General features: G+C 42.5%; 2 protein-coding genes across 5 annotated transcripts in view; one reads left to right on the top strand and one right to left on the bottom strand.

Moving 5' to 3' along the window:
• Positions 1–25,721, bottom strand: part of KIF1A (kinesin family member 1A) — a 331,661-nt gene that overhangs the window by 102,402 nt on the left and 203,538 nt on the right. For 2 of the 4 annotated variants that reach the window (XM_056564691.1, XM_056564692.1), the window contains 6 exons: positions 23,286–23,361; positions 21,067–21,145; positions 9,880–10,022; positions 4,862–5,061; positions 3,628–3,707; positions 3,419–3,494 (listed from right to left, as the gene is read on the bottom strand). In XM_056564691.1, coding sequence (XP_056420666.1) covers positions 3,419–3,494; positions 3,628–3,707; positions 4,862–5,061; positions 9,880–10,022; positions 21,067–21,145; positions 23,286–23,361 — 654 coding nt within the window. The remainder of the gene's footprint in view (positions 1–3,418; positions 3,495–3,627; positions 3,708–4,861; positions 5,062–9,879; positions 10,023–21,066; positions 21,146–23,285; positions 23,362–25,721) is intronic. The other 2 variants (XM_056564693.1, XM_056564694.1) reach the window with 1 other exon arrangement.
• On the top strand, positions 11,408–16,811 carry LOC130361553 (uncharacterized). Its single transcript, XM_056564695.1, has 2 exons — positions 11,408–13,462; positions 16,520–16,811. The coding sequence occupies exons 1-2, from the start codon at positions 12,004–12,006 to the stop codon at positions 16,525–16,527; spliced, it is 1,467 nt and encodes a 488-aa protein (XP_056420670.1). The 5' UTR covers positions 11,408–12,003; the 3' UTR covers positions 16,528–16,811.

Genomic DNA, 25,721 nt, shown 5'->3' with positions numbered 1-25,721 from the left:
CAACCTCTTTTGGGGAATAAACCCCAACAAGTTCTGAGTATATTTCCAGAGGTGCCGTGTTGATCTAATAATCCCATGGAATGAGAATGTAAGTGATTGAAATTTAGGGCAATATAGGTAATAAAATGACAACATAAACCTTTGACCTCCATTACAACAATTTCTTCTATTGCCTCAAAATAATCTATAAAATTGCAGGCAACTGTGTAATATAGGTAATAAAATGACAACATAAACCTTTGACCTCCATTACAACAATTTCTTCTATTGCCTCAAAATAATCTATAAAATTGCAAGCAACTGTGTAATATGTTTTTCCTATTCCAGTTAATTCCTAAAAGTTGGCCATTTAGACACAGTTGCCTTACAAATGCTCTGTAGGATCCAGTGGTTCCTGTGATATCATGGTTTATGAGATTTGTCAACATCAACATATTTTAATCAAGTCCCATTTATTATATAGATATAAACAATAATATGTTGATCAGGAGTGAAACTTCGTTCTGCTGAACGCAATCAGAAATTCTTGATGTATTGTCCAGACATTAATTGGGTTATCCAGGGTTATAAGAAAAACATAAATTCTTCCTTCTACAAACAGCACCAGTCTTGTTTTTGATTCGTGTGTGGTATTACAGCTCAGTTCATTCAAGTGAATAAAGCCGAGATGCAATATCACACACAAAACAAGCGTGGTGCTGTTTTTGGAAAAAAGCAGTTACGTTTTTATAACTCTGGATAACTCCTTTATTGCATACAATCTATGAATTGCAATAAAAAACTACTTTGTATATATTAAACTGAATATGTCAGATCTAGATCACACTCAGAGCTCAAGTGTCAAGCTGGGTATCCTCTTCCACCCTTCCCTGTCTTGACTGATTGACATACATGGTGTACTTCTGGAAAACAAGCTTACTATGTCAATTAATCAAAGTAGGGAGGAGTGGGGTAGGGAGAAGGCATGCATGCTGCGGCTCAACAAAGCCTCTGTGACACTTGAGCTCTCAGTATGATCTACAGCTGACTGATTGTTTTTAACATTTCCGTAGTGATGTATTGCAAATCAACTCCATTCACTTCAATGGAACTGAGCTTCAATTTTCAATTTGGATAACCTACAAATTATGACTTTTGCTTTTTATGCTTTATGTATTTTTCTGTACTACTTGGAAGAGTAAGGGCCGGGCTGACGCTGAACCAAAAGTCAGTGCCTATCTCTGTGATCAGTGCTCATTTACTAAGCTTTCAATGACGGCTGCACATCACCTGTTTACACAGGGTGACATGCGGCCGATAACCATAATTCAAATGGTCGCACAAAAGATCCAATCAGATGACGAATGAGGGTTTGCTTGTTTTTCAGCTGATTGGCAGCCCTGAGTGAGTGTTCTGTGAATCTTTTCAGCAGTAATTCTGAATACAACTCAACTGCCCAAAAACAATATTGCCACACAAAGGGCCAGCATGCAACCCAGTGATCCTTTGATATATGCTAACTACTCTAGTTGCTCTTCGCTTAAAGGACAAGTATCACGAAAAAACATATCCCCTATCCGAAGGATGGGGGGGGTCTGAGTGCTGGGGCCCCACGATCTCCTGCACAGCGGTGCGTCATGATCCCCGCCCGAAGCGGGGTCCGCCATGCTCCCTCTATATTGTATATGAACATGTGTACATATCAGGGGTCAAGTCCTGGGGAAAAAGTGTGGGAACCCCTGCAGGACTCCAGGTAATGGGAACAGTGTCCCTGCTATGAAAAAAGTGCTTGAGCCCTAGTACATACAGTGGGGCAAAAAAGTATTTAGTCAGCCAGCAATTGTGCAAGTTCTTCCACTTAAAAAAGATGAGAGAGGCCTGTAATTTTCATCATAGGTATACCTCAACTATGAGAGATATAATGAGAAAAAAAATCCATAAAATCACATTGTCTGATTTTTAAAGAATTTATTTGCAAATTATGGTGGAAAATATGTATTTGGTCAATAAAATACTCTCAATGCTTTGCTATACAATGACAGAGGTCAAACGTTTTCTGTAAGTCTTCACAAGGTTTTCACACACTGTTGCTGGTATTTTGGTCCATTACTCTATGCAGATCTTCTCTAGAGCAGTGATGTTTTGGGGCTGTCGCTAGACAACACAGACTTTCAACTCCCTCCAAAGGTTTTCTATGGGGTTGAGATCTGGAGACTGGCTAGGCCACTCCAGGACCTTTAAAATGTTTCTTACGAAGCCATTCCTTCATTGCCCAGGTGGTGTGTTTGGGATCATTGTCATGCTGAAAGACATGGAAGGAGGTTTTCACTCAAAATATCAAAATACATGGCCCCATTCATTCTTTCCTTTACATGGATCAGTCGTCCTGGTCCCTTAGCAGAAAAACAGCTCAAAAGCATTATGTTTCCACCCCCATGCTTCTCAGTAGGTATGGTGTTCTTTGGATGCAACTCAGCATTCTTTCTCCTCCAAACACAACGAGTTGAGTTTTTACCAAAAAGTTCTACTTTGGTTTCATCTGACCATATGACATTCTCCCAATCCTCTTCTGGATCATCCAAATGCTCTCTAGAAAACTTCAGACGGGCCCGGACATGTACTGGCTTAAGCAGGGGGACACGTCTGGCATTGCATGATTTGAGTCCCTGGCGGCGTAGTGTGGTACTGATGGTAGCCTTTGTTACTTTGGTCCCAGCTCTCTGCAGGTCATTTACTAGGTCCCCCCATGTGGTTCTGGGATTTTTGCTCACCTTTCTTGTGATCATTTTGACACCACGGGGTGAGATCTCGCTTGGAGATCCAGATCGAGGGAGATTATCAGTGGTCTTGCATGTCTTCCATTTTCTAATAATTGCTCTCACAGTTAATTTCTTCACACCAAGCTGCTTGCCTATTGCAGAGTCATTCTTTCCAACCTGGTGCAGGTCTACAATTTTGTTTCTGGTGTCCTTCGATGGCTCTTTGGTCTTGGCCATAGTGTAGTTTGGAGTGTGACTATTTGAGGTTGTGGACAGGTGTCTTTTATATTGATAACAAGTTCAATCAGGTGCCATTAATACTAGTAATGAGTGGATGACAGAGGAGACTCTTAAAGAAGAAGTTACAGGTCTGTGAGAGCCAGAAATCTTGCTTGTTTGTAGGTGACCAAATACTTATTTTCCACCATAATTTGTAAATAAATTCTTTAAAAATCAAACAATTTTCTCATTATGTCTCTCATAGTTGAGGTATATCTATGATGAAAATTACAGGCCTTTCTCATCTTTTTAAGTGGGAGAACTTTCACAATTGGTGGCTGACTAAATAATTTTGCCCCACTGTATATATGTGTTTGTGTATGTCTGGAAATGCATATACTAAAAAAGTAAAATAGAAAAGTTGGGCTTCCATAGATGTCATGGAAATGTCTAAAATTTACCTTTTTAGGTGAAAATACTCCAAGCGTTCCTCCATCTTCTCTCATGGCCACCCCCATCTCTGCCAATAAAGCCTCTCTGTATGAACAATAAAATAGTAAATGGGCATCAACCATCCTCAGGTTTCCCCTGCTCAGAAACATTGTCAATTTATCAGAAAATATTTCTTATGATTAATATCTCAAGTGCTTTCATGGTCTTTGTCAATTACCTGTCCATACGGATAGCCTCAGTGCGCCGTAATTTCTCCTCCCATGTTTCATTGAGCTCAGCAATAATTTTCTCTGTTTCCTGTTTTATGAGAATAAAAGATTGCCCTAGTTAAAGACTTACTGTTGAAATAATATATGTACAGGTTCCAATAGTCTCCTTTCTGACAGCAATTGCTAAACTGATTATAGAAAGTTTGAGAACCCATTAGGATTTTGATCAAATCTTCATTGAGGTTATAAAGATAGAAGTATGCTTCACACATGAGGCCAGAATTCATGCACCGACTCACTTACAATGGATTAAAACATTTTATAGACCACAATTTAAGTGCAGCTTCAGGCAGCCAAAATTTATACATTTATGCTTTTGCAGCAAATTTAATGGTTTGCATCAGAAAAAGTCAGCACTTGATATATATACATATGCTAAATATTTCCAGAGAGCAGATGTGCATCATAATACCACAGTAGCAATGGGGATTTTCATAGATCTGATGCTGCACATAAGATGTAGGTTTGTTGCAGATTTTCCCCACTAACTTCAATAGGGAAATCTGCAACAAATCCACAATATAAAATTACATTGTTGTAGATTTTGCTGCAGTATTGTGATACTTTTCACGTTAAAAAAGTGAACAGCATTTACTATTGTTGTAGGTTTTTTCCTTATTTGAATTTTATCCAACTGGGTTAATTTGGTGAACGTCTCAGGAAAGATTTTGACAGTATTCAATTTGTCAGGTTGGGAAGAGGTTAAAGGGGGTATACAGGAAAAAACTTATTTTTTTTATATATATATCAACTGGCTCCAGAAAGTTAAACAGATTTGTAAATTACATCTATAAAAAAATCTTTCAGTACTTATGAGCTTCTGAAGTTAAGGTTGTTCTTTTCTGTCTAAGTGCTCTCTGATGACACGTGTCTAAGGAACCGCCCAGTTTAGAAGAGGTTTGCTATGGGAATTTGCTTCTAAACTGGGTGGTTCCCGAGACACGTGTCATCAGAGAGTACTTAGACAGAAAAGAACAACCTTAACTTCAGAAGCTCATAAGTACTGAAAGGTTTAAGATTTTTTAATAGAAGTAATTTACAAATCTGTTTAACTTTCTGGAGCCAGTTGATATATAAAAAAAAGTTTTTTCCTGGATAACCCCTTTAAATCTTCATAACTTTAATATTACTTTTTGGAAAATACATATAGGCCATAAAGCAGATTATATTTGTGAAGCATACCTTAAGCCTCTCGATAGCCTCTTCACTTCCAGGTGTGAATGCAAGACGCTCATGTAGGCTGCAGACAGATGCAGCTCGACTCGACAAACCAGACATAGAGGATGAAGGACTCATACCCGTAAGGGCATTCACCGCTGTGAAGAGATTGTCAGGAGCATGACGCGTGTGTAGGACATTGGCGTTATCCACAGGACACACATCTATAAAGAGCAGAAGCCGTAGAGAGGGGGGCACCGAACAAGGAGGACACGGGGAAGGTGTGGACAAGGTAGGACACAAATGGCAAAATGTAATGTACAGAACAGTGGAAGTGAGAAGATGTTTTCATATGAGAAAAGTGGTGAACATTAGGGAAAAAAATAGGAAAGTTAAAGAAAAGAAAGGTAAATGTTAATAAAGAAGTAGTAATGTTGTATGAAAAAGATAAGTGAGAATGCAGAAGGAATCAAGCCAGGGAATAAGTCCATGGGATGGGAGAGGATAGAAATAAATATAAAAAAGGATGTGGAGAAAAAGTGGAGGTTTAGGGAAGTTTGTAAAGTAGATAATAGGGATTCAGGACAAGCAGGAAAGCGAGAGAAGAAATCTTTGTTTGGATGTTGTAGATACATCACATGAGAGGAGACAAGGAACCACAAATATAATGTATCGTGATACATCACACGCCTTAACCAGCACATAAGATGTATCAGATTATATCTGCATTTCAAATCTACAGTTGAATGTGTAGGGAGATTGGGTTAGGGCTATATGGTAGATTATGACTATGCAACACCATGTGGTAGTAAGTTGTATTACTTCTACACAAAATAAAGTACTAATAGTGAATAGCAACGTATGAAACTAAGTCAGAACCAAATAATTGAGAAGCAATAACACGTTTTTCCACAGCTCTAGTAAAACATGGTCATGCCTTGTGTATCATTATATAGACCTCGCCAGAGGACGTCAAAATCTATACACAGTACAATCTTCTCCAGTCAAGGCATGAACATGTAGATTCACATGCAGTGAAGGGGATTTACCAATGACATTTATGGCATAGCCACCAGACAATTATCTCATCTGAGGTGAAAGACCACCCTCTGGGCCCTCAACCTGCTGCCCCAAGAGACACTGACTCCTGTTTCCATAACTTCAATAGATGTTCTGCTCTTTTCTATTTGTGCCTGGATGTGGCAGCTGTCCATCTAGAGGTATGAGGGTAAGGTGACATTAATTCATCCAGTACTGGGGGATATGTCATAAATTCCTTTGGTGGGAAACCACTTTAAAGGGAAGCTATCATGTTGAACAACCAGTTGGATCTCCCAGCATGCTTTTATTAAGAATAGCTGAGCCGATTGATATTTAGAGCAGTAGAATATTTTGTTTATATACAATTTTTAAGTCTGTAGATTGGTCCTACTCAGTGATTGGCATCCTTTCCTTATTATTTTCTATACAGAGATAGCTGTGAACCTCCATTAGGACAACCTGCTGGACACTGAAGCATAGAAAGGAGTCCAATACCTGACCTTATCAGTGATTTACAGCTATCTCTTTATCCAGAGTCATAAAGGAAAGGCCCCTTGTACACTACAGGTATCATCCTGTAAAAACCTCCGTCATTACTCCCGTCAAATAGTCCTAAAAACAGCCTTCAAACAATCCCATTAATGTCAATGGGATTTTTTGACCATCCTTGTGCATGAGGTATGTAAGTTTTTACTAATTTCCGTTATTTTTGCCGACACAAAAACGGTGCATGCACTCATTTTTGTTCCGGCAAAAATGTAGGTGAAATAACATCCGTTAAAATTTTACATTGAAGTCTATGGGAAACGGATGTTCACTAAAAACATCCGTTATTGTCCATTTTTTATGATCCGTTTTTGTACTGAGCATGCTCAGTACAGCATTACAACCAGGATGTCACATTGAACTAAAATAACAGACATAATATAACAGACTATAGCAGGTGATAACGGAGGGCACATGTCCGTTATTTTGACAGAAATTGGTTCTCAGTTATCATCTGCTGTATTCAGTTATTTTATCTATTTTTCATGACCCGTTATTGCTGAATAACGGATGTCAGAATGCAGGAACATAACTGTAGTGAGAAAGGGGCCAAAGACTGTCAATTATTAAGCAGGACCACCCACTGGAATCCTAAGCATAGAAAGAGCAGAGATGTAATTTAATAAAATACAAGCTAATCTGAATCATTTCACATTATAAAATACACATAAATACACATATGGTAAATCTGCTTAGCTCTTGCTCTATAACATTATGCCTGCAAATCAAGCTGGCTGTACAACATGACAGGTTCCCTGTAGCCACAATAGTTTTTTCCCAGTGTCTCACTCGCACAAGTACAGAAAGCTGAAATAAAGGAATCAAAGTAAGCTCACCATAAAGACAGCTTGAATACCTATCAGAGACTTGGCATTTAACTAAAGCCTGAGAACCTAGGGTGTAAACTATTGGAGTATTTTTGGTGGCCCAGTATGGGATATGTTACCCTGTACTCTTGCTGTCCTGTCAGGCAGCCTCCTTCAGTGTCCCAAGGGCCCCTTGCACCTGTTTCCCCCCTGTACATATGTTCGGCAGTGTATTGTATTATAAAATGTGTTGCATTTTTAAGAGTTATGTCATGTGATTGTTACCCAGGAGGTACCAGTGACCAGGTGATCCCAAGAGTGAATTATGGTCTCTCTGCTAGTCTACCTCATATAAGCCCTGGGTGGAGCTAGCCTCGCTCTCTTCTTCTCTCTCTTCTCTCTTAGCTCTTGCTTCCTGCTGAGGTCCAGTGCAGTTGTGACTAGTGTGTGTGTCCATAGTGTTGGAGGCCTCAAAGTAAAGTCTTGCAGCCACCATCAATTTAACCAACTTGGGTGGGGCTCATAGCCTTCCTTCCTCCTCCCACTGTATGCTTAGCCACACTGGAGGTAACTGGGAGGAGGCTATGAGTCGGACCTAATGCTGCTGTAATTGCCCACTAGCCCCTGGTATTGCCCATACAGCACAGGTAGGCTTAGTGTTAGGTCCCTTGTCACTTGAGAAACCTTAGGATCCACCAACAACACAATGGGGGGCTCAATCCACCAATAGAAAGGTTATAATAAATAGTATTTGGGTGCTACTACAGTGTACACTGAAAATAGAGCACACCAAATCATGCATAGAGTAATGCAAAACAATTTTATTACAAAAAACACACATAGTGTACACAACAAATGGACTTGGGGAAAAAACGGGGTTAAAAACCATTAAAACAGCTCATTTAGAGCACAAACTCAGCCCTAGTGAGGGGCCATGAACCCCCTCCACTAGATAAGCTCCGGTCCTGAAGTAGATATACAACAATAATAATAAAACTATCCCATCCAGTCCAGACTACATACAGTTAATTCCTCATATATACACATGGTTAAAGTGCAACAGTAATAGTCACCGGACTATTATAACCTTTCTATTGTATATCTATTTCAGGACGGGAGCTTATCTAGTGGAGGGGGTTCATGGCCCCTCACTAGGGCTGAGTTTGTGCTCTAAATGAGATGTTTTAATGGTTTTTAACCCCATTTTTCCCCAAGTCCATTTGTTGTGTACACTATGTGTGTTTTTTGTAATAAAATTGTTTTGCATTACTCTATGCATGATTTGGTGTGCTCTATTTTCAGTGTACCACTTGCTTTCTTTTTTTCTTGATTCACTTGAGAAACCTTGGCATTGGTGTTTGGGCTCAGGTATGTCCTTCATATAAGGATATACTGGCTAATGTCTCAATTTTAACATCATTTTGAGGATTAGTCATATGTTATTGTTTACATCTACCACAGTAGTGCACCTAAATTTATGTATTACTCTATATGTTACACATCCATACTTTTTATCGCGTGTAGGATGCCATTGTGGCAGTTGTAGTCTGCCGCAGGCATCCCCATTGTATGCATTTTATGCTGCGAATTGCCCCTAGCAAAAGACCACAAGCGCAGGATCTGCTCCCCCAGCATAAATGCACAACTGCATTTGGGGTTGAGCATTTATTGCCATTTGAGACCATGTTTTTTTCTTGTTGTTCAACATCATTTCAAGTAAGCTAAAGTCCCAGCTTTATGAGTCGAGTCAAGTCAGTCCCTGTCACCTGTCAAGTCAGGGTGTTCTACATTCAATTGCCCAGTCCTACTACAAGCCCCAGCAAGCCCTTAAAGGGGGTACTCCACTGGAAAACATTTTTTTTAAATGATGACAGAAAGTTAAACAGATTTGTAAATTACTTCTATTAAAAAATGTTAATCCTTCTAGTTCTTATAAGCTTCTGTATGCTCCACAGGAAGTTCTTTTCTTTTTGAATTTCCTTTCTGTCTGACCACAGTGCTTTCTGCTGACACCTCTGTCCATTTTAGGAACTGTCCAGAGTAGGAGCAAATACCCAAAGCATAACTATCCTGCTATGGACAGTTTCTAAAATGGACAGAGGTGTCAGCAGAGAGCACTGTGGTCAGGCAGAAAGGAAAAGAAAGGAAATTCAAAAAAGAAAATAACTTCCTGTGGAGCATACAGAAGCTTATAAATACTAGAAGGATTAATATTTTTTAATAGAAGTAATTTACAAATCTGTTTAACTTTCTGTCATCAGTTGACTTAAAAAAAACATGTTTTCCATTGGAGTACACCTTTAAGGTCTCTGCATTACTGGTCACCTCCTTAGGCCCTGGCTGAACTATATAGACTTTACCAACTGTCTACCCTCAGTAAAGCTAACGATGTCCGTAACTTGGCGTCAGAGTCTTTATTGCCCCTGTGCCTAGCCCTGGATCCAGCAGTATAGCTTTGGGTGGTTTTAGGCTAAATCACGCCCTGGCATCACGAATACAAGGGGTTAATGCCATATGCCCCTAGGGTAACAACATCTGCCCTCATCACACCCCGATATCACATATTTTTGAAAGAATAACATCATGAGATCTGAAGTGCAGTACACAAGTGACAAGAGTATATGATGTATTCAGCGATGGACCACTCACTGTCAATAATGTCAGACAGTCCCTGGGCTCCCAGCAGCTCTCTCAGACGTGCCACCTCATCCTTAAGTTCACGGATCAGACGGTTATTTGGATCTTCATTGATAACAGCATTGCACCGGATCTGTTTGGCACGGTCAGCATATCTGCAAGAGGATACAACATCTATAATAGACTGCTAAAATTATGCTTTGACTATTCAGAGTATCCAAAAATGGAAAATATATACAAACAGAAATAGTAAAATTAAAATTTTTCCAAGTAGAAGGACATAACAAAATAAAATTGCAGTTTATCACTTCCTTAGTTCTTTTAAGGTAGGAAAATATTAAATGATGCAAAACGTTAAAGGCAGTCTACTTCTATAATGTCGCTTATAAAAGTAAACCTACAATTTGTGAATTTTCATAAAGTTTACTGTAACGTTTTTAACTCTTTTTTCAGTCTTATTATTATTATTATTTTAACTGTAATTTTTATTAAAGAATTTTCCATGGATACAAATCCAAATATAAGAAAAACATACAAGTGATATCACAGATGCCGGAGCCCAATAACAATCGGCATAATGCAAATGATATCACAGGGGCCGAAGCCAAATAACAGTCGGCATAATCGAAATTAGGAAACATGCAAATGGTAGGGTCAAGGCAGGCTAATAAAGTCACAGGAATTCCTGGAAAGGCCCTCGGTACCAAAATATTAACGCAAAAAACCATAACAGTAATCAGTAATTGGCTCAAACAGGCGTGCTCCTACGCAACATCAAGGTAATAAAGCTGTGAGAGCCACAGACAAGGGAGCGGAGGAGAGGAGAATACAAACAGTGGGAACTAAAAGACAAACACATAACAACCACACAAGGCAGAATAGAGAGGAAGAAGAAAGAAAGAGAAAGAAGAAAAAGAGATAGAGCAAGAAATCCAGGCGGTTGCCTATCAGAAAAACGATCCCAGGGTTCCCAGACCGAGAGGAATGAGGGGATAGAATTTTATATAAAAACAAGACGCTTCGTATTATGCTTTAACCTCTTTTACTTGACTCAGCAGCAAAAGAAAAGTATACAGAAAACTTTGAAAACATAGTGTATGGCGTAGCCCATGGTGCTATGCCATCTTAGCCAATCAGCACACAGTATGGTACATATCAATAACTGTCGCCTTTAACACTTCCTCTTCTTTTGCTGCTCAGCAGTGTGAACAGATGAGTAATTTTTTCCTCCATATTATTAATTGATTATTGCTAATTAATTAGTTAATTTAATTAATTAATTTAATTTATTGCTATATTATTTTCATACTTATTGTTACCATTCCTATTCATTCTTCTACATTAAAGATCTCCATTATCTTTCTTTTATATTATTTTATGCATTACTATTGAATGTTTCTATATACTATTCTGCATTTCATCAATTAATTTTCATTATTTATTATTTAATTTATTCCCCAATTCCCCTCTTCCCCTTCCCCTCTTTCTTTTCCCCTAACATACTGTTATCTGGTATACTGGGAATTATATCCCGTTCTTTTAATTAATATCCCTCATTCATTTCTTCTATTCCCTTCATACATTACCGTCTCCTGGATTCCGGTTTCGGTTTCCACACTCCCCGCATTTATCGCGGCCTCCACATACCCCAGCGGTCCTTCCTTATCTTCTTCTTTACATGCTGCGTCATCGGCGCCATTTTGTGTGAGAGCTCAGCCGTTGAGCTCTCGCGATATCTCGCGTCAGTGTGGTCCTCACCTGACGTGAGAGGCGGGAATCCTGTCACTCGTCAGAGAGACAGCATCCCGCCCAGTCACGCTCGCAAACGCGCTCTGCACTTATAGTCCTAAAATTGTTACTTACTATCTGGTTTGCCTAAAATATTCTAAAATTTTCTTCCCTTAGCCTGTGCTACCACCCAGTGGTGATTTGTTGTTACTACAGCCCCAAAAATTTCCTACTATATTTGTGGTTGGCATATTTTCCTTAATAACACTATTTAATGTTAATTTAATAGTTAATATTAATTAATTATTTAGATTAATTAACTACTCATTTAGTATATACTCATTTATATACACATAAACACTTCATTTTCCTAAATAGTGCTCTACCTTAATTTATACCAATTGTACAATGTCTGAGGGATCGACAGCCAGAGATTTACATGCCCAATCTGCCATGACTGATCTCATGAATAAAGAGACCGTACAGTCTATGATTGACGAGTCGGTGGCTCGATCAGTCCACTCGGCAGTTCATTCCGCAGTTCAATCTGCGGTTACGGTATTACAGGACAGTGTGTCCAAATCTATTTCTATGGCCTTATCACATCCAGGCCCATCTCCTCTGGCCAGACCCTGTACCCCATCTGACCAATATTGGTCCCCTGTGGACTCTGTGTCCAAATTGGCTAAGGGGTTTCATATACCTAAGAAGGCTACTGGCAAGAGGCATCACCTCGAGGACGGCAATGCTCCCTTTAAAAAGATCTCCAAAGGGACTAGCCAAGAACCTAAAAAATCTAAATTTATTGACTTGAGTCAACCAACTAGTGCTGTTCAAAGGCACGCCATACCCTCCGCCCAAGAGGAAGATTCATCTAACAGGGCTCAGAAAGCCGCTATGCGGCGCAAGCCAGATTCCTTCATAGAAGTTGATTCTGGAGATTCTTCGGACTCTCAGGAGGATGGTGATGAGGTATCTCACCAGGATGATCATTTCTCTGAAGAGAGTGGTGAGGTCATTGATGACGATGAGGCTCAGGATAATGTTACGTTCCCTGACAATGATCAATCCTATTTTGATCCGGCACTCATCCGCCACCCCAGATCAGGAGAGTGGCTTCCCACCCCTGAAATAGCAAAATTTATATCTACTAGAACTTTTAAAAGTCTTGACAAGAATACACGAAACAAACTTAAGGCGGAATGCCCGAGGCCATCCCTACCTCATAACTCTAATATTACCCCAGAATTGGATCCTATCCTTTCAAAATTCCTTTCTAAAGGAAATAAAAACCCTAAAAAAGGATTGGATAGGAGTTTCAGATCATGCCAAGATAAACTAATGGACCTTTTGGGGCCATTGTCAAAGATGCTGGATCTAGCCCACTCAGCCGTTACGAACCAGACCCCGTTGAATTCTGAGGTAATGCTGGGCTGGCTACAACGTGCAACGTGCATTTTTGGGAACGCTAATGCAGCTCTGTCTGCAGAACGCAAGCGTTCAATTCTTATTAAAATAGACCCCCAGCTTACAAACTTGGCAACCAATGACCCCCAACACCCTACTGAGGGTATGTTATTTGGGGAGGAATTCATCCATGAAATGGGAAAATACGTGGGTTTATTTTCCTCTATTAATAAGGCGCAAACCAATATCAAAAAAGTTTTCGCGCAGAGAGTTTTTGGTAGGGCCGGGAAAGGCAGGAGTCGCTTCCCCGGCCGCTCCAACCCATCCCGAAGAGGCTCCTACCAACCCAATACCTCATATGCAGTCCAATCTGCTAATGCCAACCCATTCTTCCCTTATCGAGCAAGACCATGGCGTCCCAGAGGGAATCGAGGAGTACCCCGAGCAAGAACTTCTTCAGGTAAGCCTTCCTGTTTTTTCAGATCGGGTTCCATTAGGCGGAAGACTCATACATTTTTTGAACAACTGGAGTATGATTACTTCCGACTCATGGATCCTGAACACTGTATCAGGTTTCCAGATAGATTTCATATGTCATCCCATACAACACACTCTTCCTCATCCCATCCAATTTTCTTTGACAGATCAAGCTCTGATAGATTCAGAGGTGAAGGATCTCATTACAAAAAAGGCCATTATTACGGTCCCTCCAAATACACCAGGCTTTATCAGCAATCTTTTTCTGGTAAAGAAAAAGGACGGAGGTCACAGACCTGTTATCAACCTCAGATTGCTCAACAATTTTGTGGTGTACAGACACTTCAAGATGGAAGGAATCCATCTTTTAAGAGATATACTTCTAAAAGACGATTGGTTGATCAAAATAGATTTGAAAGACGCTTATCTTACGGTTCCGATTCATCCGTCGTCTCAGACTTTCCTTCAATTTCGTTGGGAGAATCTAACATGGCAGTTCACTTGCCTTCCCTTCGGCCTTTCGTCGGCCCCATGGTGTTTTACCAAACTCCTAAAACCCATTGTAGCTCTACTCAGAAGTCGAGGAGTTCGTCTTATTATTTACCTCGACGACATTCTCCTTATGGCGCAATCCATATCTCTTCTTCAGGTTCACAAAGATTGGACTCTGGATCTTTTGAACAACTTAGGTTTTCTATTAAACCTCAAAAAATCCGTTCTTCAACCAACTCAAGAGATCGAATTCTTAGGGTTCTTGATAAATACACAATCCACTTGTCTAAGTCTCCCTCCCAGGAGACTAAAAACTATTCGAAAAGAGATTCGCCAAATTTTACACAAGGATCTTATCTCTCTCAGAACCATAGCTCGTTTGGTGGGTCTCCTGTCAGCCTCCATTCAGGCTGTATTTCCAGCCCCTCTTCACTATCGGGCTCTTCAACGCCTGAAGATCAAACATTTGAGAGAGGGCCTAGGTTATTCAGACGAAATCCGTCTCTCTTTAGACGCCAAGGAAGAACTTCTTTGGTGGCTATCTCACATCCAAACATGGAACGGAAAAGCGATCTTTCATCCGAATCCGGATATAGTAATAGAATCAGATGCGAGTCTTTCAGGATGGGGAGCTCGTTGCGACTCCCTCTCTACTGGAGGGAAATGGTCTCCTTCCGAATCCAAGCTACACATCAATTGCTTGGAACTTTTGGCTGGGTTTTTCGCGCTAAAGAGTTTTGCGAAGGATTCATCCCACTGTTGTGTCTTACTTCGCATGGACAACATATCTGCTGTCCAGTATATCAATCACCTTGGCGGAACCACTTCAAAAGCCCTTGCAGATATTGCCAAAGATTTCTGGCATTTTTGTCTCGAAAGAAATGTGGTTCTGAAAGCGGAATACCTTCCGGGCGTTTCCAACTCTATCGCAGATTGGAACTCCCGATTCCTATCGGACTACAGCGATTGGAGACTTCTCCCCGAGATATTCCAACACATCAATCAATTGTGGGGTCCCCCCCACGTAGACATGTTCGCTTCGCGTCTGAATTGTCAAGTTCCACAATTTTTCAGCTGGAGACCAGACCCAGAAGCTTTAGGAGTGGATGCTTTCCTCCAATTCTGGCCTCAAGAAACACTGTATGCATTTCCTCCCTTCAACCTTATTCCTCGGGTTCTTCTTCAAACCTCAATTCGGAAATCGACGTTGATTCTCATCATTCCTTGGTGGCCAACTCAACCTTGGTTTCCTCAACTTCTTCATCTCTTAATAGATTTTCCTCGCATCATTCCATCATCTCCAGACCTTCTTCAGGATCCTCTTGGCAATTATCACCCACTAATCCTTGCGGATCAATTGTCTCTTGTAGCTTGCCTAATATCGGGCCTTCCAGACCGTCCTCTCCACTTTCTCTCTCAACTAGAGAACTCTTATCCGATGCATGGGCACCAGGTACCAGATCTGCTTACAGATCAGCCTGGAAAATTTGGCTTCATTGGTGCTCTCAAAGGGATCTGGATCCCTTACATGCATCTATTTCCAACGTCCTAAATTTTCTTTCTGCATCTTTTGATGCTGGTAGAGCCTATAGAACTATTAATCTATATCGCTCTGCTATTTCAGCCTATCATTCTCTTATAGATTCTATTCCTGTTGGCAAACATCCATTAATATGCAAACTCCTTAAAGGCATACGTTTCCGTCGTCCCCCCTTACCTAAATACACTTCGACTTGGGATGTGAATATCCTTCTGGATCTCTTTCTTTCATGGGAAGATAATGAATTTTTGTCTCTTAAATTATTATCTTTCAAACTCACCGTTTTACTATGCTTAATTTCCGTCAAACGTGTCTCTGATGTCAGGGCTCTAGACATTTCCAGTCGGCAATACTCTCCAGAAGGAGTTATCTTTACTATCTATCGCCGCACTAAAACTAATTTACATTCAGTATCCTATCCAGCTTTTCCTCATCATCACAAACTTTGTGTGGTTAGGTGCCTTCGTTGCTATGAATCCAAAACGGCGCATTTACGATCGGAATTTTCTTCTCAACTTCTAATATCTTTCTGTAAACCCCATAAACCAGTTTCTTCTTGTACTCTTGCCCGATGGGTTAAACTTACCATGGAAATGGCTGGCATTGACATTTCTGAATTTGGTCCTCACTCTACCAGAGGAGCAGTTTCGACTAAATTGTTTCAATCCGGAGCTTCTCTTTCGGACATCCTCAAAGCGGCAAATTGGTCGTCTGAATCAACGTTTAAAACATTCTATTTTAAACCTGAATCTCATGTTTCTATGTTTTTATTGTGATTTTTTATGATTATATTGGTATTTATTTTGTTTATTTGCATATGTACTTATTCTATCATTTAATTTCAGCTTTAAACTAGCATAATACGAAGCGTCTTGTTTTTATATAAAATTGAAGATTTTCCTACCCTTGGTGAAGGAAAATATAGATTTTATTAAACACAAGACGCGAGTATTATCCCTCCCTGGGAACCCATCCCTATAATTCTTTATATTCTGTTTATATTCACAGCCTCCTAAGACTACCTTCTGGCTCGAGACTTCATACAGATTATTGTGGACTACCTCCATATTACGTTTTTCTTCTACTGTTCCTGTTCCCATTTGAAGATTCTATCCTATTTGAGACGTTTATGTTCGCAACAAAGAAGAGGAAGTGTTAAAGGCGACAGTTATTGATATGTACCATACTGTGTGCTGATTGGCTAAGATGGCATAGCACCATGGGCTACGCCATACACTATGTTTTCAAAGTTTTCTGTATACTTTTCTTTTGCTGCTGAGTCAAGTAAAAGAGGTTAAAGCATAATACTCGCGTCTTGTGTTTAATAAAATCTATATTTTCCTTCACCAAGGGTAGGAAAATCTTCAATTGCTAAGAGAGGCCGTTAGGAATTCCAAGGAACGGATCCACGTATACGGGCTAACAGGTCTGACTCAGAGGGGGGAGGGTCCTTTTCCAGTATTCGGCAATACGGGTCTTAGTGGCTAAGGCAATATGCATGAAGAGCTTAAATGGCTTCTTAGACAAAGTGCGGTGAGAGAGATGGAGAAGATAAATAAGGGGGTCTAGAGGGACAAACACACTCAAAGCTTCATATCAATCTCTGCACTTTTTTCCAGTATTCATTCAAGAGAGGGCAGGACCAGAATATATGAAACACCGTACCCAGTCCCACCCCACAACGTCAGCATTGAGGAGGGATGTCAGGGTTCAGTCTATTCAACAGTTCTGGAGTGTGATACCAGCCCATGATCAATTTATACTGGGTTTCTGTTACGCCTAGCGCTCCGGGTCCCCGCTCCTCCCCGGAGTGCTCACGGCGTCTCTCTCCCCGCAGCGCCCCGGTCGGTCCCGCTGACCGGGAGCGCTGCACTGTCATGGCCGTCGGGGATGCGATTCGCACAGCGGGACGCGCCCGCTCGCGAATCGCATCCCAGGTCACTTACCCGTCCCGGTCCCCTGCTGTCATGTGCTGGCGCGCGCGGCTCCGCTCTCTAGGGCGCGCGCGCGCCAGCTCTCTGAGACTTAAAGGGCCAGTGCACCAATGATTGGTGCCTGGCCCAATTAGCTTAATTGGCTCCCACCTGCTCCCAGACTATATCTGATCACTGCCCCTGCACTCCCCTGCCGGATCTTGTTGCCTTGTGCCAGTGAAAGCGTTTAGTGTGTCCAAAGCCTGTGTTACCTGAACCCTTGCTATCCATCTTGACTACGAACCTTGCCGCCTGCCCCCGACCTTCTGCTACGTCTGACCTTGCCTCTGCCTAGTCCTTCTGTCCCGCGCCTTCTCAGCAGTCAGCGAGGTAGAGCCGTTGCTAGTGGATACGACCTGGTTGCTACTGCCGCAGCAAGACCATCCCGCTTTGCGGCGGGCTCTGGTGAACACCAGTAGCCTCTTAGAACCGGTCCACTAGCACGGTCCACGCCAATCCCTCGCTGACACAGAGGATCCACTACCCGGAAGCCGAATCGTGACAGTAGATCCGGCCATGGATCCCGCTGAGGTGCCGCTGCCAAGTCTCGCTGACCTTACCACGGTGGTCGCTCAGCAATCGCAGCAAATTGCCCAACAAGGACAGCAGCTGTCGCAGTTGACCGCCACGTTACAGCAACTTCTGCCTCTGCTACAGCAGCAACCATCTCCTCCGCCAGCTCCTGCACCTCCTCCGCAGCGAGTGGCCGCTCCTAGCCTCCGCTTGTCCCTGCCGGACAAATTTGATGGGGACTCTAAACTCTGCCGTGGATTTTTGTCTCAGTGTTCCCTGCATATGGAGATGTTGTCGGACTTGTTTCCTACAGAACGGTCTAAGGTGGCGTTCGTAGTAAGCCTTCTTTCAGGAAAGGCCTTGTCTTGGGCCACACCGCTCTGGGACCGCAATGATCCTGCCACAGCCACAGTCCAGTCCTTCTTCGCTGAAGTCCGGAGTGTCTTCGAGGAGCCAGCCCGAGCTTCTTCTGCCGAGACTGCCCTGTTGAACCTGGTCCAGGGTAATTCTTCAGTGGGCGAGTACGCCATCCAATTTCGTACTCTTGCTTCCGAGTTATCATGGAATAACGAGGCTCTCTGCGCGACCTTTAAAAAAGGCCTATCCAGTCGCATCAAGGATGTGCTGGCCGCACGAGAGATTCCTGCCAACCTGCAAGAACTCATCCATTTGGCTACCCGCATTGACATGCGTTTTTCTGAGCGACACCAAGAGCTCCGCCAGGAAAAAGACTTAGATCTCTGGGCACCTCTCCCACAGTATCCGTTGCAATCTACGCCTGGGCCTCCCGCCGAGGAGGCCATGCAAGTGGATCGGTCTCGCCTGACCCAGGAAGAGAGGAATCGCCGTAGGGAAGAAAATCTCTGTCTTTACTGTGCCAGTACCGAGCATTTCTTGGTGGATTGCCCTATCCGTCCTCCACGTCTGGGAAACGCACGCACGCACCCAGCTCACGTGGGTGTGGCGTCTCTTGGTTCTAAGTCTGCTTCTCCACGTCTCACGGTGCCCGTGCGGATTTCTCCTTCAGCCAACTCCTCCCTCTCAGCCGTGTCCTGCTTGGACTCTGGTGCCTCTGGGAATTTTATTTTGGAGTCGTTTGTGAATAAATTCAGCATCCCGGTGACCCGTCTCGTCAAGCCGCTCTACATTTCCGCGGTCAACAGAGTCAGATTGGATTGCACCGTGCGTTACCGCACAGAACCCCTCCTGATGTCTATTGGACCCCACCACGAAAGGATTAAGTTATTCGTCCTTCCCAACTGTACCTCTGAGGTCCTCCTCGGTCTGCCATGGCTCCGGCTTCATTCTCCCACCCTTGATTGGACCACCGGGGAGATCAAGAACTGGGACTCTGCCTGCCATAGGAAGTGCCTCTCCCCCCTCCCAGTCCCGTCAGGCAAGCCTCAGTGCCTCCTCATGGCCCCCGTCCTGGTGTCACACTGCCCCGTGCCAGGCTTCGCCCTCTGCCCTCCCTCCCCATTCCCACTCCTGCTGTGCTGCCTGCCGTTGAGGAAACCCTCCATTCTTTCCCGGTGTCCTCATCCCAGGGGAGGCAGTTACCGGACAAAGAAAAGGGGAGACCTAAGGGGGGGGGTACTGTTACGCCTAGCGCTCCGGGTCCCCGCTCCTCCCCGGAGCGCTCACGGCGTCTCTCTCCCCGCAGCGCCCCGGTCGGTCCCGCTGACCGGGAGCGCTGCACTGTCATGGCCGTCGGGGATGCGATTCGCACAGCGGGACGCGTTCGTTGGCGAATCGCATCCCAGGTCACTTACCCGTCCCGGTCCCCTGCTGTCATGTGCTGGCGCGCGCGGCTCCGCTCTCTAGGGCGCGCGCGCGCCAGCTCTCTGAGACTTAAAGGGCCAGTGCACCAATGATTGGTGCCTGGCCCAATTAGCTTAATTGGCTCCCACCTGCTCCCAGACTATATCTGATCACTGCCCCTGCACTCCCCTGCCGGATCTTGTTGCCTTGTGCCAGTGAAAGCGTTTAGTGTGTCCAAAGCCTGTGTTACCTGAACCCTTGCTATCCATCTTGACTACGAACCTTGCCGCCTGCCCCCGACCTTCTGCTACGTCTGACCTTGCCTCTGCCTAGTCCTTCTGTCCCGCGCCTTCTCAGCAGTCAGCGAGGTAGAGCCGTTGCTAGTGGATACGACCTGGTTGCTACTGCCGCAGCAAGACCATCCCGCTTTGCGGCGGGCTCTGGTGAACACCAGTAGCCTCTTAGAACCGGTCCACTAGCACGGTCCACGCCAATCCCTCGCTGACACAGAGGATCCACTACCCGGAAGCCGAATCGTGACAGTTTCCTTATAGGCGGTACAAATTGAAGCCTTAGAGGCCCTCTCCCAAATAACCCGCCACTGAGTAAGGGTAATGGTGGTGTTGAGAGCATCCTCCCAGCGACCCATGTAGCGATGTGACGGTGGGACTCCCTCAGGAGGCTGGAGAAGCAAGGAGTAAGGCCCCTCGTCTGAGGCCCACCACGGCACAATCTTTCCAATCCAATAGGCATAGAGACCACCGTGGAGCCAGTCATGGATTACATATAATGCCGCAAATGCAGATAGTGAAAGCGTTTAGATAAAGGGAGATCTCAACGAGTCCTCAATTGTTCAAAGGGCAGGAGAGAACGTGAGAGAGGGTCTACAACATCTGCCCAACAGAAAAGGCCCCGGGATCCCCACTCATGCACCATAGCAGAAGACAGACCAGAAGGAAAGTCAGGATGATAAAGGAAAGAACGCAGACTTTTTTTAGTCTTATATCTGATAGTAGTTATTGTTTCTGACGTTGGTAGCAGTTAAAAAATAAAACTGCAGACCTTTTGGTGCATGGTGTGCAAATGACCTCCCCTTATCCCACTCGTGAAAGGTTAGGGTGTAATTGTCCACCATGACTGCACACACATGGGACGGACCAGGCTAGTGTACCTGTATGTATGGGTGCCATTGGCTACCTTAGCAGTTGTATCCTAGTCTTCATAGTTCACAATAAGTAGAAGCACTCTTTGTTGGGTTTAGTTGGCATGGGTCTGCGTTAGAGGTGAGCAAAAGATAAAACATCTTACCGCAGGGTGCTTAGGGTTTCATCATAGTTTATATCTGCAGGACTCAGAGCTGCAACCATAGCAGTGCGAGAATTTCCACCTGAAATACACAATTCAAACAGTGATTAAAGGGGTTATCCAGGAATAGAAAAACAAAGCAAATTTCTTTTTTTTTAAATGCTCCCCATCTGTCTTCAGGTTGGGTGTGGTTCTGCATCTCAGTTCCATTGAAGTAAATGAAGCCAAGTTGTAATACCACACCCAACCTGGAGACAGACGGGGAGTGGGTTTTGAAAGAAATTAGTTCTGTTTTTATATTCCTGGATAACCCCTTTAATTTCTACAGTTTTCCAGAAAAAAACAACATATATTAAAAATACATTACAACAATATAATTAAACTTATAAGTGAAGCTTGTTATACTGTGATTTTTGCAGTGTGGGTACTGTATAAGAGAGTTAAGTCCTGTGTACAGTACTGTTACGAGCTTCTATCGGGTATTCAGACAGAGTTTCGGTCACTTTTGGCATCAAGAATAGTGCAGTATGCAGAACTATTCTTGCCATAAAAATATTAGACCCAGACGGTCCACACTGCATGTCCACAGGGTTCATCTGTCACCAGTTTGATCCATCATATACTTAAAGGGGTACTCCCCTAGAACAAATTTTTTTAAAATAAACTGATGCCAGAAAGTTAAACAGATTTGTAAAATACTTCTATTTAAAAATCTTAATCCAGTATGTATAAGCTGCTGTATACTACAGAGGAAGTTCTTTCCTTTTTGAATTTCCTTTCTTTCTGATCACAGTGCTCTCTGCTGACACCTCTGTCCATTTTAGGAACTGTCCAGAGCAGGATAGTTATGCTTTGGGTATTTGCTCCTACTCTGGACAGTTCCTAAAATGGACAGAGGTGTCAGCAAAGAGCACTGTGGTCAGACAGGAAGGAAATTCAAAAAGAAAATAACTTTCTCTGAAACATACAGCAGCTGATAAGTACTGGAAGAATTAAGATTTTTAAATAGAAGTAATTTACAAATCTGTTCAACTTTCTAGCACCAGTTGTTTTAAGAAGAAAATGTTTTCCAGTGGAGTACCCCCTTAAAGTACCCCCAGTTGAAAGCACTTTTGACATGTCTTTCAGCCATGTCAAACGTTTAGATCGCACCAGGTGTCAATCTTGCGAACCGCTGCGATCACATGTTACACTCGGGTGGAGTGCCCGGCAGCACGCACCACACTCCCCAGCTGTCACTCAAGCCCAGCTCATTCACATATGGGGAGGTTTATTAAAGCCTGTCCAAAACAAAATTTATAAAAGAAAGAGGGAAAGGTGCTCCTTGTGGAGTAACGTAGATGGTAAGGGTAGACAATTGGGTAGATTCAATACCGCTTACCAGATCAGGTTGTACAACTACATACACAACAATGGGAAAGGTGTGTAGTTAAATAAATTCTGTCTGCAGCCTTCCTGAGCACATGTAGAGTATAGTCAAAGGGAAGCTTCGTTTGGAGCAGGATCGTGGCGCTGACTGGAACAAAGGATTAAGAAGCCAGGATAAAATCCACCTGTTTTATTTCCAATAATGCAACGCGTTTCGCTGCGCATGTGCAGCAAAACGCGTTGCATTATTGGAAATAAAACAGATGGATTTTATCCTGGCTTCTTAATCCTTTGTTCCGGTCAGCGCCACAATCCTGCTCCAAATGAAGCTTCCCTTTGATTATACAAAACTAAATTTGACCATTTGCCCATAGAATCAGATCACTTATTTCATATTTAAGTGGTCTTTTCAAAAAAATAAATAAATAAATAAGCAAGCTAAATGGTTGCTATGGGCAATTGATCAGCTTTTCATCTGCACATGTTTTTATAAATCTCCCCAATAGACTCTAATGCAGTGAATGAGTCGGATGGAGAAGCCAGCCAAGGAGTGAAGAATGCTGCTGTGTACTTCACAGGGTTATAACTATTTATCAAGGTGGGTCTTAGTACTGAGACCCAATGCAATATATATTTTTTACATGCCTGGACAATATGTTGAATGTTTTTTAAGTTTTTTCACATGACAGTGATGCATTAAGTAATGCTGTTAGCCCTTCACTCTAAATATGAGGGGTGATCTCAGCAGTTAGACACACAGAACTTCACATTTCTAAAGAATGTCATGTGTTGTATAAGTCATATATACTGTATATATAAGTCTAATATGATGGTGGCATAAATAAATGCATTACCTAAATTTTCTCTTAGTAGCCATGTGAGTACAGAATCTCGATATGGAATGAAATCTGTCTTCTTCTTTTTCTTGTTCTGCAAAATAAGTAAAATGGCCCATAAGATGGCAGTAATACCAATGCTCCCTGTGGTCATCGCAGAGCAAAGGACAAGTGTGTGACTACACCAGGATCCGGTGAGGAACCTGATGACCTGAACTATGGGTACACTGCATTTAAAACTTACACTTTTTTCCATTAGAAAACTAAATTGAAAACTTGAAAATAGCCATTTTACTGACTGAATTGGTTTACTTTTACCAAGGTATTATATATAGTACATGAACTAAAAACAATATACTATGTAAAGCATTTGTTTTTCCTGAATAGAGCAATATTCTATTATAATTTTTTCTCATTAAGAATCTTTATTTTGCAATAAGAATAAAAGAGATAACATATTAAGAACAGTTTGTGCTTAAAATAACAAATCGGACCTAGGTCCAAAATGCAAAATACAATGAAACAGAGCACGAATAAAGTACAACAAGAACTGCAAAATGAGCCAACCCAAGGTCAGCAAAAAGGGGACCACCGAGACGGAGGCCTTACAATTCATATGACATATGTGAATACTAATCAAAATGAATCCTAACCATGTATAAGGGAACTTCTTACTAACTGAAAGAGGGCTTAAGATGCTCAAAAGTGACAATTAGCCAGACAAGAGGAACAGACTAGACAGGGACAGAACAAGAATAGGGGGCGGAAAAAGGTCTCTACCATTAGGCAATCCCGCTGCCATGAAGCTTGATCTGAACAAAGTTTAGGTCAGTGGTATGTGTCAAAGTAACATCCATATGTCAGGACCCAAGTATTCCCAGCAGAATATTGCCCATATTATCACACTCTTCTCTGGCTTGTTTTCTTCTCATTCTAGTGCATCTCAGTGTCATTCCTTCTGAAGATAAATGATGCACATGCACTCGGTTGTCCACATGATGTAAATGGGATTTATCAGACGGGCCAGGTTTGTTGGGCAGACTTACCAGTCTGCATGTATTGTGACACCTTTCCATCATAGCCAGTAAGTAATGCTCTTCTACGGCAGGCGGGTTAGCCTTTGCTCCCCATGTGTGTCAATGAGAAGTGACCCCATTCGTGGTTCACCAGTTTTCCTTCCTTACATCACTTTTGGTTGGCTCTAACCACTACATATCACCCCACAAGACCTGCTGTTTTAGAGATGGTCTGACAAAGTCATTGAGCCAGTACAATTTAGCCCTTGTCAAAGTCGCTCAGATCTTTACACTTGGCTTTTTCCTGCTTGAAACTATTCAGCCTCAAGAACTGATTTTTCAATTGTTGATAACATATTCACTTGCTGACAGAGCCAATTGTAATGAGAAAATCAATGTCTTAATGTTAAGGCTGATCAGAATATATGTCAGTATAGAGAGATGACAGAGGTAAAGCATCTTAAAACTGCAAGGCCAGGGTGCAGTTGAGTTGGTCCTGTCTCTATTTATATGCTTAATAGCAGAGTACCTGGCGTTGCCCACTTTTTCCTACCTAATCCTTGTGGGAGAGGAAAAGCAACATAGGAGGAACCTCTTGTCCTAATATTTTGACCCATATCCCCTCCTCATATCCTGTCCTTATACCCCAAACTCATATCCTGTCCTCATATCCCGACCTAAAATCTTGTACTCATATCGACCTCATAATTTGACCTCATATCCCGACCTCATATCATGCCCTCATATCTTGTCCTCATACCTCAACCTCATATCACGTCCTCATATTACAACCTCATATCCAGACCTCATATCCCAACCTCATATCCCAACCTAATATCCCATCCTCAGTTGGTGCTGAGTTGTGATGAAAAGACTGTAGACTGAAAATAGAAGGGGGCATGACTTTTGTGGGAGTGGGCGTGACTTGAATTCCGGACCTATGCACAAAATGGTCGAAAATAGAATGGGCATGGCTTTGTGAGAGGGCCGTGGCTTGTGAGAAAGGTGTGGCTTGCAAGCCGGACTGACAAACTCACACAGAGATGCAGAGCTTGTAGAGTGAGGTAGTGGAGGTCCCATAGACTTACATAGGGATTTAGACAACAAAACACACCCTCATGTAAGGGGATAGCTTATTTTTATTTGACATACTGTATATAAGTAGCATGTGTACCAAGTATTATCAAAATATCTCCAGCCATTTGGAAATCATGCTGGAACATACATTTCCCATAGATAAACAAAAACCCAGACCCAGATAGATATAAGGCCGGAAGAAGCACACACCTACTGTGCGAAAATGGCTGTTTGTCTCTGAGCACCCCGCATCTATGAAGTCTCCCTGCCGGAATGGACTGACCATATGAAAAAGTCTACAGGGGCGGTGAGTGCAAGCTTCTTTTCTTAAACTGTATTTGACATATAAGCTTACATAATA

Source organism: Hyla sarda, chromosome 3, assembly GCF_029499605.1.
Source record: "Hyla sarda isolate aHylSar1 chromosome 3, aHylSar1.hap1, whole genome shotgun sequence".
Lineage (NCBI taxonomy): Eukaryota > Metazoa > Chordata > Amphibia > Anura > Hylidae > Hyla > Hyla sarda.
This window is presented reverse-complemented; position numbering and strand designations above follow the sequence as displayed.